The 17,194-nt window shown below is 41.0% G+C and overlaps 1 protein-coding gene and 1 pseudogene across 1 annotated transcript in view; both read left to right on the top strand.

Moving 5' to 3' along the window:
- The first annotated feature begins 5,744 nt into the window (after positions 1–5,744).
- Positions 5,745–12,117, top strand: LOC120220763 (annotated as a pseudogene).
- The window catches only part of MIB1 (MIB E3 ubiquitin protein ligase 1), a 121,889-nt gene continuing 116,354 nt past the window's right edge, over positions 11,660–17,194 (top strand). Inside the window, exon 1 of the mRNA XM_039217706.1 lies at positions 11,660–12,670. Coding sequence (XP_039073637.1) covers positions 12,442–12,670 — 229 coding nt within the window. The 5' untranslated portion in view covers positions 11,660–12,441. The remainder of the gene's footprint in view (positions 12,671–17,194) is intronic.

The raw sequence follows: 17,194 nt of genomic DNA, 5'->3' as shown, positions 1-17,194 counted from the left end.
CATTGAATGGGTTCCTTGATTTCATGCCAGAGTAATAGAGGCCAGGTATCAGTGCTTAACTGTCAGAGACTAGGTGAAAACAGTTACTGAAAAGGGAATAGGACTAGAGTGGAAATCAGAATGTTTTAACTTATGTAAGTCTTTGGTGGTGGCAATTAATCATGGTGAATTAAATAGATGGGCATCTAACTTAAGTAATTTTTGATCTATACAATCAGAAAAACTCTAGTTCTCGTAGACAGAGGCCTGCCTTGAGTCACCACATTAGCCATGGATTTTTATCCAGTGTATGAATATAAGCCCTTTCACAGGACCTTGAATAAAGAGTAGGTTGGGTCTTCATAAGAATAGACTCTGACACAGCCAAAACTTTATCCTATAACTCTTCCTCCCCCTTTTTTCCCCTCACAAAAGGAACCAGCTGTCATTTTCCAAAGTTAAGGGGCATGAGAGAAAAGAAATTTTCCTTTAGAAGTTCCTATGTATTAGCTATGAGTATGCTAATCTCTATGGACACTCAAGCCATTAAAATCCATTGGTCAAAGTGGTTGTCATGAAGGTCACATGATTAATCCAGTTTTGGCTCTAGTACACTGTATGATTTCTGAATGTGTAGTTGGAATAGACATACCTGGAAACTGGAAGAATATGCATATTGGGTCTCTGATCTATGGAGTGAAACATAATAGTAAAAAGTCTTAATGGAGGGGCACCTGGGTGGCTCAGTCGGTTAAGGGTCCAACTAGGGTTCAGGTCATGATTTCTTGGTTCATGAGTTGGAGCCCTGCGTTGGGCTCTGTGCTGACAGCTCAGAGCCTGGAGCCTGCTTCAGATTCTGTGTCTCCCTCTCTCTCTGCCCCTCCCCTGCTCATGCTCTGTCTCTGTCTCTCAATAATAAATAAATGTTAAAAAAAAAAAAGTCCTAATGGAAGTTTTGTAACTGCCTTTTCTTACCACAACAAATAAACCAAACACATTACCACATTCCTGGAAGGATTGTAGAGATTAGAACTGCATTAGAGACTTGGAAAATACAGAGATAGTGATTTCCATTACTTTCCTTTTTATCCTGCTAATTTAGCCTGTAAAGGATGATGGCTCTTGTATATTTTTATAAACACGTTACTGTAAATGTAATCAGGTAGTGACTAAATTATAGCTACTGTTTTATTTTTTAATTTATTTTTTTTAATTTTTTATAGTTTATTTATTTTTGAGACAGAGACAGAGCATGAGTGGGGGAGGGGCAGAGAGAGAGGGGGACGCAGAATCTGAAGCAGGCTCCAGGCTCTGAGCTGGCAGCACAGAGCCCAACACGGGGCTCAAACTCACAGATGAGATCATGACCTGAAGTCATGCACTTAACAGACTGAGCCACCCAGTGCTCCTAGCTACTGTTTTAGATGTGTCCTCTTTATTTTTATGTTTTATATATGGCCTCTTTAATGGGGCATATCAATATGCAGCTCTAGCTTTTGCAGGTGTTGGTCTGGCAAGGGCTTTTTTTCTCAATAACACTTGACAAATAGCATCACAAATATATTGCTTTCACCTAGCAGTAGCAGCAGCAGCATACGTTCAATGTCCTTCCTTGGGGCTTGTGAATTCTCTTGTTCTCTGTCATAGTTTACAGAGACTCCATTGCAATTGTGACATTACATTGATTTGACTTGGGGGGCTAGAAGTGTCAAGAACCCTAGATGTAGTAGTAAGACACATGTATGCCTGTGGATGGGAGATATTCTTCCAGAAAATTTAGGTCTTCTCACTTTGGTCAAGTGGCCAGGAGTCCAGTAGTAATGGAGCATATCAGAATACTGAAATAAGAAGCAAATTGCACCTTTAGGTGCCAAGAAAGAAATAAAACACTTGGGCCTGTTTGGGTTTTAGAGGCAAGATATATCACATTCATAGTGCTCTGTCCTCTAAACCAGTTCTGAGTAGATCCCAAAGCAAGAGAAGATTCTGCAGTAGGCCTAGGCTTCAGGGCAAGCTTCTCTGCCATGTGGGCCATGTGACCCAGGACAGCCAATGTTGTTAATATCTGTGACGTGTAGATATAATATATGGATCCTGTCAAATGCTGATAGTAGAATCCCAGTGCAAAACTCTAGGAGTTTAGAGGAAAATTATGCCCCCTCTTCTATTGACAAGTATTTTCCCTTTGAGAAATAGCCCCTGTTTGCTCTTGAATTGTGGTTGAAACTTAACTCCTCACCATGGAATACCAACTGAAATATATGCTTTCAACAGGTGACTGATGTATGGTATTCCCGTAGTCAGAATTGATAGATTCAGGAATCAAGGGGTGGTTGACATAAGAGAGTTTTTTGATTTCCATCTTTACAACTTTATATTTTGCTAGTTTAATGCAAGTATTTCCCAAGTGAAGAATGTTTCCATCAGGCAATAGAGATAATAATTCTAGTGAATTGGTAGTTGGGACTGCCATTTAAACATTTTAGATTCCTCAAGCCATTGAACCAACAGGCAAAGAGAAGAATTACTGTACTGATTGGGTGATTGGTCCCAGTTATTAGGTGGAAATGGAATTTCTGATAAAGAAAAGGTTAAGAAAGGACTGTGTTTGTGTGTATGTGTGTGTATATAAAGGGATTTATCATAAGGATTTGGCTCACACAATTATGCAGAAGTCCTAAGATCTCCAGTTGGCAAGCTGGAGACCCAAGAAAGCTGATGTGTAAGTTTGAGTCCAGAGGCCTGAGAACCAGGAGAAATGATGTAAGTTCTACTCTCAAAGCACACAGACTGAAGACTCAAGAAGAGCCAATGTTTCAGGCTGAGTCCAAAGGCCAGAAAAACAAAACAAAACAATGTTCCAGCTCAAGTAGTAGGGTAGGAAGAGTTCTCTCTTATTCAGACTTTGAGTTATATTTAGGTCTTCAATTGACTGGATGAGGCCCACCAACCTGAGGTATACTCAGTTTACCTATTCAAGTATTAATCTCATCCAGAAACATCTTACAGATACACTTAGAATAATGTTTGATCAAATGTCTGGTACTCTGTAGCCCAGTCAAGTTGACACACAAAATTATCTATCACACTACAACAACCCACTAAGGACAAAGAATGAAGTCTTTTAGGAATGAAGGTTTCGACCACCTGCCAGGTATGGTACTCCAATCAGTTGATGTGCTGGCTGAAGGGAAAGTAAATATGGGCTGTGTATTGAAAAGAGGGAGTTATAAGTATCAACTATGCCCTCATGACCAGTAACAGAAATGAGGGCAGTAACAGCTATGCTTATTTTCTTCCTTTCTTTTTCTGTTAGTTTTCTAGGAGTGCTGTAAGAATCACCACAAATTGGGTAGATTAAAACAACTGAAATTGCTTCACAGTTGTGGAGGCTAGAAATCCAAAATCAAGGTGTTGGCAAGGCCATGCTTTCTCTTTGAAGGAAGACTTCATGGAAGACTTCTTTGCTTCTTTCTAGTTCTTGTGCTTGCTAGCAATCCTTGGCATCATTGTAAAACAGCAGAATTCCAATATCAGCAGTTCAAGGGCACAGTGATTCTGGGTCCTAGGTTAATATCATTTTCTCTTTTTCTCCTTTAGTCCTATGGGGACAGGTAGTGTTTTCTCATTGACATTAATTTCTCTTTGGTACTGCAGCCTTTCTGACACTTTTGCAAACAATTTGCTGTATTAAATTCCTACTGTTTGAATATATGGAGTGATTTATGTTTCCGTAAGTGGATACTGATACACTTTTCTTCTTGGGCACACAGCTAGGCTACAGTTTCCTCTCCTTCAATTAGATGTGGCTGAATTCTAGATGATGGAATGTAACTGAGTAATATATGCCATTTAGGGGCCAAAACTTTTGAGAAGTGAGTCTGACCCTCTCTACACTTTTCCCTGCTTCCTTCAGCTATACATAGATAACCTTAGGGGGATCATGGTACAGCAGCATGAGTCCCTGAATCCCCATGGGTGGAGGAAAATGTTAAACTATTACATGAACGGGAAATAAAACTTTAAAAAAAATGTTTATGTATTTATTTTTGAGAGAAAGAGTACAGGGAGAGAGCCCGTACAAGCAGGGCAGGGGCAGAGAGAGGGAGACACAGAGTCTAAATCAGGCTCCAGGCTCTGAGCTGTCTGATACAGGGCTCGAACCCGTGAGATCATGACCTGAGCTGAAGTTGGATGCTTAACCAACTAAGCCACCCAGGCACCCCTGAATGAGAAATAAAACTTAATTGTGTTAGAGTATAAGTTTTGAGTCTATTTATTATAGCAGACAGTGTTACTATAATAAAGTTACTCTCCAAATGTTATACATTTTTGTAGACTTTGTAAAGCAGCCAGAAATTTATTCATAGCAGTAGAATAGTAGGTGAATAATGAAACTACATTATTTCTGGGGCAAGGATTTACTTATTGTATCTTACTTATGGTTGGAATAAAATTCTTACTAGTTTTTAAAAAAAATTTTAATGTCTATTTATTTTTGAGAGAGAGGCAGAGCATGAACAGGGGAGGGGCAGAGAGAGAGGGGGACACAGAATCTGAAGCAGGCTCCTTGCTCTGAGCTGTCAGCACAGAGCCCGATGCGGGGCTTGAACTCACGAATCACGAGATCATGACCTAAATCATCCAATGCTTAACCAACTGAGCCTTCCAGGCTTTTATTTGTTTCTGAGAGAGAGAGAGAGGCTGAGAGGGAGAGAGAGAGAGAGAGAGAAAGACAGCGTGAGCAGGGGAGGGTCAGAGAGAGAGGGAGGTACAGAATCTGAGAATCTGAAATCTGAAACAGGCTCCAGGCTCTGAGCTAGCCGCCAGCACAGAGCCTGACACGGGGCTCGAACCCACAAACTGTGAGATCGTGACCTGAGCTGAAGTCAGATGCCCAACCGACTGAGCCACCCAAGTGCCCCTTACTAGTTTTGAATGACCCTAAATTTTTCTGAACAAATGGGCAGGTAAACAAACATACATGCAAAATAACTGTATTCTAAACATGACAGACACATATATGACACAGTGGTCTACAAAATGGAGTGTGGGAATTCCAATTTAAACATCTGGGGGGAGGGGCACCTAGGTGGCTCAGTTGGCTAAGCGTCCAACTTCAGGTCATGATCTCACAGTTCTTGAGTGGGGCCTCCGTATTGGGTTGTTTGCTGTCAGCACAGAGCCTGCTTCAGATCCTCTGTTTCCCTCAATCTCCGCCCCTCCCCCACTTGCACTCTCAAATATAAAATAAAAACATTTTAAAAAATCAACATCTAGGGATACAGAAGATGATCTATTATTAGAGTGAGGAAAGAAAGTATATAAAATGTCCATATATTTTATATCTTATCCCCATACACAGGCATACCTCATTTTATTGCGCTTTGCTTTATTATACCTCACAGATAATGACTTCTTTTTCCCCTCAGTTGAAGGTTTGTGGCAACCTGTGCTGGGCAAGTCCATTGGTGTCATTTTTCCAATATCATTTGCTCACTTCATGTCTCTCTGTCACATTTTGGTACTTCCTGCAATATCTCAAGCTTTCTCATCATTATATGTTATGGTAGTCTGTGATCAGTGACCTTTGATGTTACCACATGGACCACATGCAAATAGATAGTGAACCTAATTGATAAATGTTATGTATGTACTGAATGTTCCACTGACCAGCTGTTCCTCCATTTTTCTCCCTCTACTAGGTGCCTCTGTATTCCCCCAGACACAATAATATTGAAATCAGGTCAGTTAATTACCCTACAATGGCCTCTAAGTGTTCAAGTGAAAGGGAGAGTCACATATCTCTCACTTAAATCAAAAACTAGAAATGATTCATCTTAGTGAGAAAGGCATGTTGAAAGCTGAGATAGGCTGAAAGCTAGGCTTTTTTCCACCAGTTAGCCAAATTGTGAATGTAAAGGAAAAGTTTTTGAAAGAAATTAAAGGTGCTAACCCAGTGAACACACAAATGATAAGAAAGTGAAACAGCTTTATTGCTGCTATGGAGAAAGTTTTAGTGGTCTGGATAGATCAAGCCAGCCACAACATTCCCTTAAACTGAAGCCTAATCCTAAGCAAATCCCTGACTCTCTTCAATTCTATGAAGGCTGAGAGAGGTGAGGAAGCTACAGGAAGAAAGTCTGAAGATAGCAAAAGGTGTCTCATGAGGTTTAAGGAGAGAAGCTGTCTCCATGACATCAAAATGCAAGCTGAAGCTACAAGTACTGTTGTGGAAGCTGCAGCAAGTTGTCTAGATCTTGGTAAGATCATTAGTGAAGGTGACTACACTAAACAACAGATTTTCAATATAGACAAAATAGCCTTCTATTGGAAGAAGATGCTATCTAGACTTTTCATAGCTAAAGAGAAGTCATGCCCAGCCTCAAAGCTTTAAAGGATAGGTTGACTTTCTTGTTATGTGCTAATGTAGGCTGAGACTTTTTAAGTTGAAGCCAATGCTCATTTACCATTCTGAATATTGTAGCATCCTGAAGAATGATTCTAAATCTACTCTGTCTGTGCTGTATAAATGGAACAACAAATCCTGAATGACAGCACATCTGTTTACAACATGCTTTACTGAGTACTTTAAGGCTACTATTGAGACTTACTGCTCAGAAAAAAGAAATTCCTTTCAAAATATTATTGCTCATTGACAATGCACATGGTTATACAAGAGCTCTGATGAGAGATTAATGTTGTGTTCATGCCTGCTAACATAACATTGATCCTGTTGCTCATGCATCGAGGAATAATTTAGACTTTCAAGTTTTATGATTAAAAATACATTTCATAAAGCTATATCTGTCATAGATAGTGATACCCCCTTATAGATTTGGGCAAAGTATGTTGAAAACCTTCTGGAAAACATTTACTATTCTAAAAGCCATTAAGAGCATTTGTAATTCATGGGAAAAGGCCCAAATATCAACATTGACAGGAGTCTGGAATAAGCTGATTCCAACCCTCATCGTTGACTTTGAGGGGTTCCAGACTTCAGTGGAGGAAGTCACTGCAAATGTGGTAGAAACAGCAAGAGGACTAGAATTTTCTATATATTTCTGGTGAAGATGCTATGAAGTTTGTTGTAATGACAAAAAAGGATTTAGAATATCACATAAACTTGAATTGACAAAGCAGCAGCAGAGTTTGAGAGGACTAATTTTGAAAGAACTTCTACTGTGGGTAAAATGTTATCAAACAGTATTGCATGCTACAGAGAATTGTGAAAGAGAAGAGTCAATAGATACATAAAATTCATTGTTGTCTTATTTTAAGAAAGTGCCACGGGCACCGGAGTGACTCAGTCAGTTAAGCATCTGACTTTGGCTAATGTGATGATTTCATGGTTCACGGTTTCAAGCCCTGCACCCAGCATCGGGCTCTGTGCTGACACCCTGGCACCTGGAGCCTGCTTTGGATTCTGTGTCTCTCTCTCTGCCCCTCCCCCACTCATGCTGTCTCTACTTCTCATAAATAAATAAACTTAAAAAAATAAAAAAAAAATTGCAACAGTCACCTGAACCTTCAGCAACCACCACCCTGATCAGTTAGCAGATTTCAATAAGGAGGCAAGACTCTCCACCCGCAAAAAGATTACAACTCCCTGAGAGCTCAGACGATGGTTAGCATTTTTATTTTTTAGCAATAAAGTAGTTTTAAAATTAAGGTATGTACATTTTTTTAGACACAATGCTATTACACACTAAAAGCCTACAGTATAGTGTAAACATAACTTTTATATGCATGGGGAAACTGAAAATTCATTTGTATCACTTTACTGCAACACTTGCTTAATTTGGTGGTCTGGAACCAAACTGGCAATATCCCTGAGGTATGTCCGTAATTTCGAATGTTGAGTATACTTTATTACACATATAACATGGTAGTACATAGATAATTTATACACAAATAAGTACATATATTGGAAGTACATGTTCAAAAATTTTGAACCAAAAGGATGTATAATCAAACCATTTAGAGACTATTGGCAAACTGTATTGAGTCACCTTGAACATTAGCAACATGATAGTGTTATAAAGTCACAATGTATTTAGTAAGGGGATGGATGGATAAGAGAGTGTTTAATATAAAGAAATACCACAGGGGTGCCTGGGTGGCTCAGACAGTTAAGAGACCGACTCTTGATTTCGGCTCAGGTCGTGATCTCATGGTTCATGAATTGAGCCCTGCATCCTGGTTGGGATTCTCTCTCTCCCTCTCTCTTTGCCTCTCTCTCTCTCTCTCTCTCTCAAAATAAATAAATATTAAAAAACTGAAAAAAAAAACCAATTTCCCACATTAAAAAAAGAAATACATTCGGGGCACCTGGGTGGCTCACTTGGTTGGGTGTCCGACTTCAGCTCAGGTCACGATCTCACGTTTAATGAGATAGTGCCCCATGTTGGGCTCTGTGCTGGCAGCTCAGAGCCTGGAGCCGTTTTGGATTCTGTGTCTCCCTCTCTCTCGGCTGCTCCCCTGCTCATGCTCATGCTCTGTCTCTCTCAAAAATAAAAAAATAAACTTCAAAAAAAAATTCATTCAATATTAGACAGATTAGAGTTTTAGCTGTATGTCTTAACTTCCTCTGTAATCCTGGACAAGTTACTACATAATCAGTCCTGGCTTCCTTTTCTTGTTTTTTTTTTTTTTTTAATTATTTTTAATTAAAAAAGTTTTTTTGATATTTTTATTTATTTTTGAGACAGAGAGAAAGCACCAGCTGCGGAGGGGCAGAGAGAGGGAAGCTAGAACCGAAGCAGGCTCCACACTAACAGTGGAGAGCCATGAGTTGGTGAGATCATGACCAGAGCTAAGGTCGGCTGAGCCACCCAGGTGCTCCAGTGGCCTCATTTTCTTCTTATCAACTATGGGGATTGGGCTAATTTGAGATTTCATACTTATGCTCACTTATACTGCAGAGATTTTGATGAATTCCTGTAGAGCCCCTGCAATGGTCAGAGGAAGGGAAAACTACAGGTGAGCTCTTAGCCTTGCTATTATTATATCACTACCTAGCTCCCTTTATAGATCAAATGCACAGGATATGAACCAAGGATCTGTGGAATGGTTAGGGAGAAAAGAAAACCACTAGGCTAGATCGTTTCTTAAGATCTTTTTCATTTTAAGAGCAAATAAAATTCTAAGTTATTATAACTAATCTTTGGTATCAAGAACAAAAGCCTTTCTAAATATTAGATTATTATGTCTCAGTAAGTATAAAACTCCAGGGTGAGGTAAATACAATTTAAATATGTGGAAAGCCATTATTAATATACTGTGCTTGATGTAAAATGTAAGGTTGCACTATTACAAATTAGCCTTTACTTTAATCAACTTACTTTATGAAGTCAGCCATAAGTATAACTTATATAGTAGCTATATTTTTTCCAAAATTGTTTTATCAATTTATTAATTCAAATGGTTACTCTAACTGGTCATCATGAAAAAAAGGAAACCAGAAAAGATCCCAGAGAGAGAAGAGTTGGCAGATAGGAATAATTAATAGTGCCGTTAATTGAATAGCTGCAGTTGAGTAGCTCTGGCAATAGCATATTTAAAATTTCTGGGGTTGGGCGTCTGGGTGGCTCTGCGGTCCTTGAAATTGAGCCCCGCATCAGGCTCTGTGCTGATAGCTCAGAACCTGGAGCCTGCTTTGGATTCTGCGTCTCCCTCTCTCTCTGCCCCTCCTCCTCCCTTAAAAATAAATAAACATTAAAAGTATAAAATTTCTGGGGTCAAAGTATTTTGAAATGGAATAGAAATTTGGCTGGCCTATTCTGAACAAATATTTTAACTTTTATTTAGACTCTCAAATTAGCTCTATTTTTCTTTGGGACTCCATATTTGTATTTTCCTCAGTTTTTTTTTTTACATGAAAAATTAAGATTTTATTTATTTTACTACACAACAATTAATTGGTCACATTTTACACTCCCTTTCTGCCCACTTGATCATTGTCTTTCCATTTGATTATTTGATTCTCCTGGAGTACTGCTGCTTCCATGACTCTCAGGAAAAACAACAGTTTACGCTAACAATGCCTCTGTGCTGGGCTGAAAAAACAAAGGTTTTAAATCTTACACACCATAATGTCATTTAAATAATAGCAGCCAGAAACCACTCTTACAGTCCTCTTATTTCCCTTTCAAGGCTGTCTTTTGCATTTAGGGGCTGAATGATGTCTAGGGTGGACAGAGTTATCAATGGGCAAGGTGCATGTAAACTCGCCCAGGAGCGTGTACTGTTTGGAGTCTGTTTAGCACCCTGACTCCACCTGAAGGCAAGAGACACTTTCCAAAGGACTTTGTACATTGCTCACATTCAGTACCATTCTACTCACCTTAAAAACACATCCCTAGGGTTGCTGGGGTGGGTCAGCCTGTTGAGCATCTGACTCATTTTTTAAATTTCTTTTTTAAAATTATTTTTTAAAAATTTACATCCAAGGTAGTTAGCATATAATGAAACAATGATTTCAAGAGTAGATTCCTTAATGCCCCTTACCCATTTAGCCCATCCCCCATCCCACAACCCTTCCAGTAACCTTCTGTTCTCCACATTCAAGAGTCTCTTATGTTTTTGTCCCCCTCCCTGTTTTTATATTATTTTCGCTTCCCTTCCCTTATGTTCATCTGTTTTGTATCTTAAAGAGCTCATATGAGTGAAGTCATATGATATTTGTGTTTCTCTAACTGACTAATTTCGCTTAGCATGATACCCTCTAGTTCCATCCATGTAATTGCAAAGAGCATCTGATTCTTTTTTTTTTAATATTTTTTATTTATTTCTAGGAGAGAGAGAGAGAGAGAGAGACAGCGCGAGCAGGGGAGGGTCAGAGAGAGAGGGAGTCACAGACTGAAACAGGCTCCAGGCTCTGAGCTGGCAGTCAGCACAGAACCCGACACGGGGCTCGAACCCACGAACCGCGAGATCATGACCCAAGCGAAAGTCGGACGCTCAACCGACTAAGCCACCCAGGCGCCCCANGGCTCCAGGCTTTGAGCTGGCAGTCAGCACAGAGCCCGACGCGGGGCTCGAACCCACGAACCGCGAGATCATGACCTAAGCGAAACCGCTTAACCGACTAAGCCACCCAGGCGCCCCAAGAGCATCTGATTCTTGATTTCAGCTCGGGTCATGATCGCAGGATCCAGGGATCCAGCCACCCCTCTCAAGAGTCTCTCTCTTTCTTCCTCTGCCCCATCCCCCCACCCCAACAAACAAAAAAAATACATCCCTAATCACCCACTCTGGTTTGAAATGTTTGCAATTTACACATACAAAAATACAGGTCGCCCTTAATCTGTGCTATAATCCTACTTCCGACCCTGTTAAAAAAAGACTAAAACAACACGAATCGCAAATACATACTCTATACCTAGGTACGCTAGAATTTAAAAGAAAAACCGATCTCTTCAGAGCTACCCAGTTTCATCGCATGGTCCGATCCCAATCTCGATTTCCTCGAGCCACACCTCCAGGTCACTGGGACGGATTTCTTGCTCCTCCCATTTTCTCACAACCAATGGGACGCGCCGCACCACCCGTAGGCCACAACCCCATTTACCGCCCCTCCAACTCCTCAGGCTCGGGCTGGCCATGTACCTCCCTTTTTTTTTTTTTTTTTTTTTTCCGGGCCAGGCGCATGCGCACTCTCAGCGGGCCCTGGAGAGACGCTTAGGGATCGGTTTTCTTCTCCTTTCTTTTCCCAGTCGCGCGACTCTCCAAAACCCTTTCCGCCCTACTGTGGCTGAGGATCCCGCTCTTAGTGAGAGTAGGTCCTGCTCCAGTCTTGAGTGCGTCAGTATCCGGATGTGGAGCCGCTCTCGCCCAGCGGGGACTCTGTGGCGGGGCGGAGCGCGGCGGCGTGCGCGGGGGCAGAGAGAAGGGGGCCCGTGGGCCCGGGCGCTTGCCGGACGCCGGGAGGTACCACCGCTGCCCACGGGGGAGGAGACGGCGCCGGCATTCGGGCGCCCACCCCGGAGCGAGGGCCTGGGGGAGAAAAAAGGCCGACGGTTAAGCTTGCTCCCCGCCGCCCTCGCCGTACCCCCCGGGCTAGCCTCCCCCGGCCCCCTGCGCTCCCCGCGCTCCCGGCCGGGGGAGAGCGTGGTTTCCTGGCGGCCGTCGCTGTAGCCCGGCCGGGGAGCCCGGAGGAAGCGGGGGAGTCCCCGCCCACGGCCCCCTCCCCTCTGCCCGCCCGCCGCCGCCGCCTCTGAGCCGCTGCGGTCCGGCCTCCAGTCCGAGCGGGGGGCGCGGCGGCGGCGGCGACGGCTGGAGAGCGGCTGTGGGCTTGTAGGGGACCGCGCCGCCGCCCCCGTGAGTTATTCTCACGTCCCCCGGGGCTCGCTGCCGCTCCCGCCGGCGCCGAGAGTCCGGCCCGGGCCCAACTCCCTCACGGGCCCCCCGGCGGCGGCGGCGGCGGCGGCGGCGGCGGCAGAGCCCACCGCCCGGGCCCCGATGAGTAACTCCCGGAATAACCGGGTGATGGTGGAAGGGGTCGGGGCCCGGGTGGTGCGCGGCCCGGACTGGAAGTGGGGGAAGCAGGACGGCGGCGAGGGCCATGTGGGCACGGTCCGGAGCTTCGAGAGCCCCGAGGAGGTGGTGGTGGTGTGGGACAACGGCACCGCCGCCAACTACCGCTGCTCTGGGGCCTACGACCTGCGCATCCTGGATAGCGCGCCCACGGGTAAGTCTTGGCCCCTGGCCGGGGTCTGCGCACGGGCGGGGAAAGGGCGAGGTCCTGTGGGTGTAGGGACGACTGGGAAAAGCCGGAGATGGAAAGGGAGAGAACCAAAGGCATTTTGGGTTCAATACCTGGTAAACAAAAACTTGCAGAAAAGACGCTGCTACCCGCACGGGAAATGATGGCTGCACCGTCACCAGGATGCTTTCAAGCCTGGAAGGCACAAAGCACTGAGAAGACAACAGACCGTTCCCCTCCTCCTCTAGGGAAAGGGTCTGGAGAGGCCTGTCTAATAAGCCATTGAAATTAATCAGCCACCGAGTGATAACTGTCTGAAGAGAGGCTTGCCTAGCCATATGGTCTTTAGTTGACGGGTTACAATTGCTGAGGGGCCTCTGGTACCTCGGATTGTCGAGATACCAATTATGTATGTATGTATGTATGTATGTATGTATGTATGTATGGCCTCCTGTAATACATAGAAGGACAAACTTGGAGTTAATTAGCCAAATGTTAATTGTGACTCTGTAGAATGATATTTCACCTCAGTTGTTTCATTACTAGTAGAGGGAAAAGCAGTCTAAACTGCTGAACCATTTCTTTGTGTTAAATACTGTTTCCAAGTGGATTAAACAGCAGATTTTTTTTGTGTGTAAGGTTATGTTAGAGTCTTACCCGTTCACAGGAGTTAGTGTCCTTGATTCACAAAATTCCAGGGATCTGTTATTGACTTAAGAATTTTTATGCAATGTAGTAAACTGAACTTTATTTTATTGGATTATTTTAATCAAAGATATTTTTACAGATTTGTCCATGATATCTATTTAGTAGAAAATAGTTCAAATTTAAAATTTGTTACTTTTCAGAATGTATAAATAAGCTACTTTAAAAAAGTTGAGATATCATTGGCATACTAGTTTTACATGTACAACATAATGATTCAAGGGTGCCTGTGTGGCTCAGTCGATTGGGCAGCCGACTTCAGCTCAGGTCATGATTTCAGGGTTCATGGGTTCGATCCCCACATGGTCTCTGTGCTGACGGCTCAGAGTTGGAGCCTGCTTAGGATTCTGTGTCTCCCTTCTTTCTCTGCCCATCCCCGGCTCACCATCTCTGTCTCTCAAAACTGAATAAACGTTAAAAAATTTTTTTTAAAAAATAATGATTTGGTATTTGCATATGTTGCAAAACAATCATCACAGTAAATTTAGTTAACATCCATCACCATACATAGTTGTAAAAATTGTTTTTCCTTTGTAATGGGAACTTGTAAGATTTACTCTCCTAGCAAGTTTCAAATATGCACTACAGTGTTATCAATTGTAGTCATCTTGCTGTATTTTACATCCCATGACTTACTAGTTTTATAACTGAAAGTTTGTACCTTTTGACCCCACCATACATAGTTGTAAAAATTGTTTTTCCTTTGTAATGGGAACTTGTAAGATTTACTCTCCTAGCAAGTTTCAAATATGCACTACAGTGTTATCAATTGTAGTCATCTTGCTGTATTTTACATCCCATGACTTACTAGTTTTATAACTGAAAGTTTGTACCTTTTGACCCATCACCCATTTCACCCATTGTCACCTCTGGAAACTACAGATCTGTTCTTTGTACGTATGAGCTTGTTTTGTTTTAGTTTTTAGATTCCATGTATAAATGAGATCTTACAGTATCTATCTCTCACTGTGTCACTTAGCACAGTGCTCTCAGAGTCCATCCATGTTGTTGCCAATGGCAGGATTTAATTCTTTTTTTATGGCTAAGTAATATTTGTGTGTGTGTGTGTGTGTGTGTGTGAGTGTGTGTGACATTTTCTTTATCCATTCATCCACTGATGGACATTTAGGTTGTTTCCTTGTCTTGCCTATTGTAAATAATGCTGCAGTGAACATGGGGATGCATATATCTTTTTGAATTAGCGTTTTCATTTTCTTTGGTTAGATACCCAGAAATCTTGCTGGATCCTATAGCAGTTCTATCTTTAATCTTTTGAGGAACTTCCATACTGTTTTCCATATTGGCTACACAAATTTATGTTCCCACTAACAGAACATCCTTGTTTTTGTCCATATCCTTGCCAGTGCTTGCTATTTCTTGTCTTTTTGATAATAGCTGTTCTAACAGATGTGAGGTGATACCTCATTTGTGGTTTTGATTTGGATTTTAGTGATGATTAGTGATGTTGAGGATTTTTTCATGTGTCTGTTGGCCATCTGTATTCTTTGAAAAAATCTCTCTTTAGATCTTCTCTCCATGTTTTTAAAAGTTAATTTATTCTGGGTAAGAGAGTGCAAGCAGGGGAGCGGCAGAGAGAGAGAGGGAGGGAGAGAATCCCAAGTGGGCTCTGCACTATGAGTGCTGTTAGCACAGAGCCAGACCTGGGCCTTGTTCTCATGAACTGTGAGATCATGACCTGAGCTGAAGTTAAGATGCTTAACCCACTAACCCACCCAGGCACCCTCTTCATTTTTAAATCAGATTATTTTTTTTCCCCCGCTGTTAACGTTGTATAGGTTCTTTATGTATTTTAGACATTAATCCCTTATATGTATTACTCGCAAGTATTTTCTCCCATTCAGTAAGTTGCTCTTTCATTTTGTTGATGGTTTCCTTTGCTGTGTAGCAGCCTTTTAGTTTGATGTATCCCATTTTTTCATTTTTGCTTTTGCTGCTTTTGTTTTTGGCATCAAGTCCAACAAAATCATTGATAAAGAGCTTACTTCCTATGTGTTCTTCTAGGAGTTTTATGGTGTCAGGACTTAATGTTAAAGTCTTTAATATATTTTGAGTTAATTCATAAATAAGCTACTTCTAAGCCTTAATGATTGAGTTTGACAGTGCTTAACATCTGAAATGGGTTCATATTTGTTATTAGCAGCAACAAAAAGGAAACTAACACAAGCCAACTAATTTTTTTGAACAGATAATTCATAAAATTGTGTTTCTTTGATGGCTTTTTAAATATTGAGAAGGATGAATATGTATGCCCCAATGAAAAGATTCAGCAGTACAAAAGGGATAGCCACTGTTACCAGCTTCTTGTGTATTCTTACATAATATTCTGTTTATTGCAAGCGTATTTATTAATATACTGTAAATCTACTACCTTTTAAAAGCACAAGTGGTAATACACTATATTCTCTTCTGCACTTTTGTTTCTTTCACTTAGTAGTACATAACAGGAAGTGTCTCATGTTAGCACGTATAGGTCTACCTTATTCTTTCATAACTGCGTAGTATTCCAGTTAACTGGATGTAATGATTTATTTAATGTGCTTTATTGATGGGTATTTATATTGTTCAGGTCTTATTTACAATGATGCAGTGAATAAATCCTATGCATATGTACTGAGTACTTCTTTTTTTTTTAATTTAAAATAATTTTTTTAATGTTTATTTTTTGAGGGAGAAGACTGACTGTGAGTGGGGGAAGGGAAGAGAGAGAAGGAGACACAGAATCTGAAGCAGGCTCCAGATTCTGAGCTGTCAGCATAGAGCCTGGCAGGGGGCTTGAACTCACAAACTATGAGATCATGACCTGAGCAGAAGTCTGACCTCAACCAGCTGAGTCACCCAGGCGTCCCAGTGCTGAGTACTTCTAATGTAGAATTGCTAGATCAGGGGGTACACATAACATTTTGATAGATCTTAATTAATTGCTGTCTGAAGACATTTCACCACTTTATACTCCCAGCAACACTGTATGAGGCATATACCTGTTTCTGTACACTCTTAAAATTTTATCATGCTAGTTCAAGCTAAATTTTGACCACAACTTAATAATTTGGAGTTGCCTTGGTATCAGTAATTGCACGTTTCTGGGGAAATTTAAATATCTTTCTAGGGAGACTGTAATAAATCCTATGCTACAGCAGTTTTTGAAGGGATATTAATGTCTGTTTTCTGGTATGGAGTATATCTGTCATAAATAGTTTCATTATCTTTTATAAAAGCAGATGTTTTTAGAGGTAATTGTTTTAAAATCACAGTTTTAATTTACATGATAATTTTATAAATTTAATTTATTGTGATGAACAATTCATCTTGTTCATTTTAGCAGACATTTTAAAAGCATTTCTAGACACAGGATAGCTAGCCTTCTTATGCAGTGCTGTTGAAATGTATTTTAATTTCTATGATTTAATTTCTTCACTTTTTGTTGTTGTTGTTGTTTTGTTTTCCTTAAAGTATTGAACAAATCCCAAGTTCTTAGATCTAGTTTTGCCCCAGGACTATAATACTAGTTTCAATTTTCTTTTCTCTTCAAAATATTTAATAATTGATATCGATTGGTACTTTATACATTCTTGACATTTATTAAATATTACATTTATTACATATAGTACTTGATACTTATTTACATAATAGTTAAAATAAAAATAAATTTAACCTTTTTGAAATAACTCAGGTTTACAAAAATTATAAAACTAGTAAAAAGAGTTCCTTTTTGCCCTTGCTCGTCTTCTTCAAATGTTAACAATTACTAAAACCAGAAAAATAACATTAATTTTATACTTTTAA

The sequence above is a fragment of the Hyaena hyaena genome, unplaced genomic scaffold (genome assembly GCF_003009895.1).
Source record: "Hyaena hyaena isolate Hyena2069 unplaced genomic scaffold, ASM300989v1 scaffold_14, whole genome shotgun sequence".
In the NCBI taxonomy this organism is placed as follows: domain Eukaryota; kingdom Metazoa; phylum Chordata; class Mammalia; order Carnivora; family Hyaenidae; genus Hyaena; species Hyaena hyaena.
The sequence above is the reverse complement of the archived record's forward strand: the minus strand, read 5'-3'. Positions and strand labels throughout refer to the sequence as shown.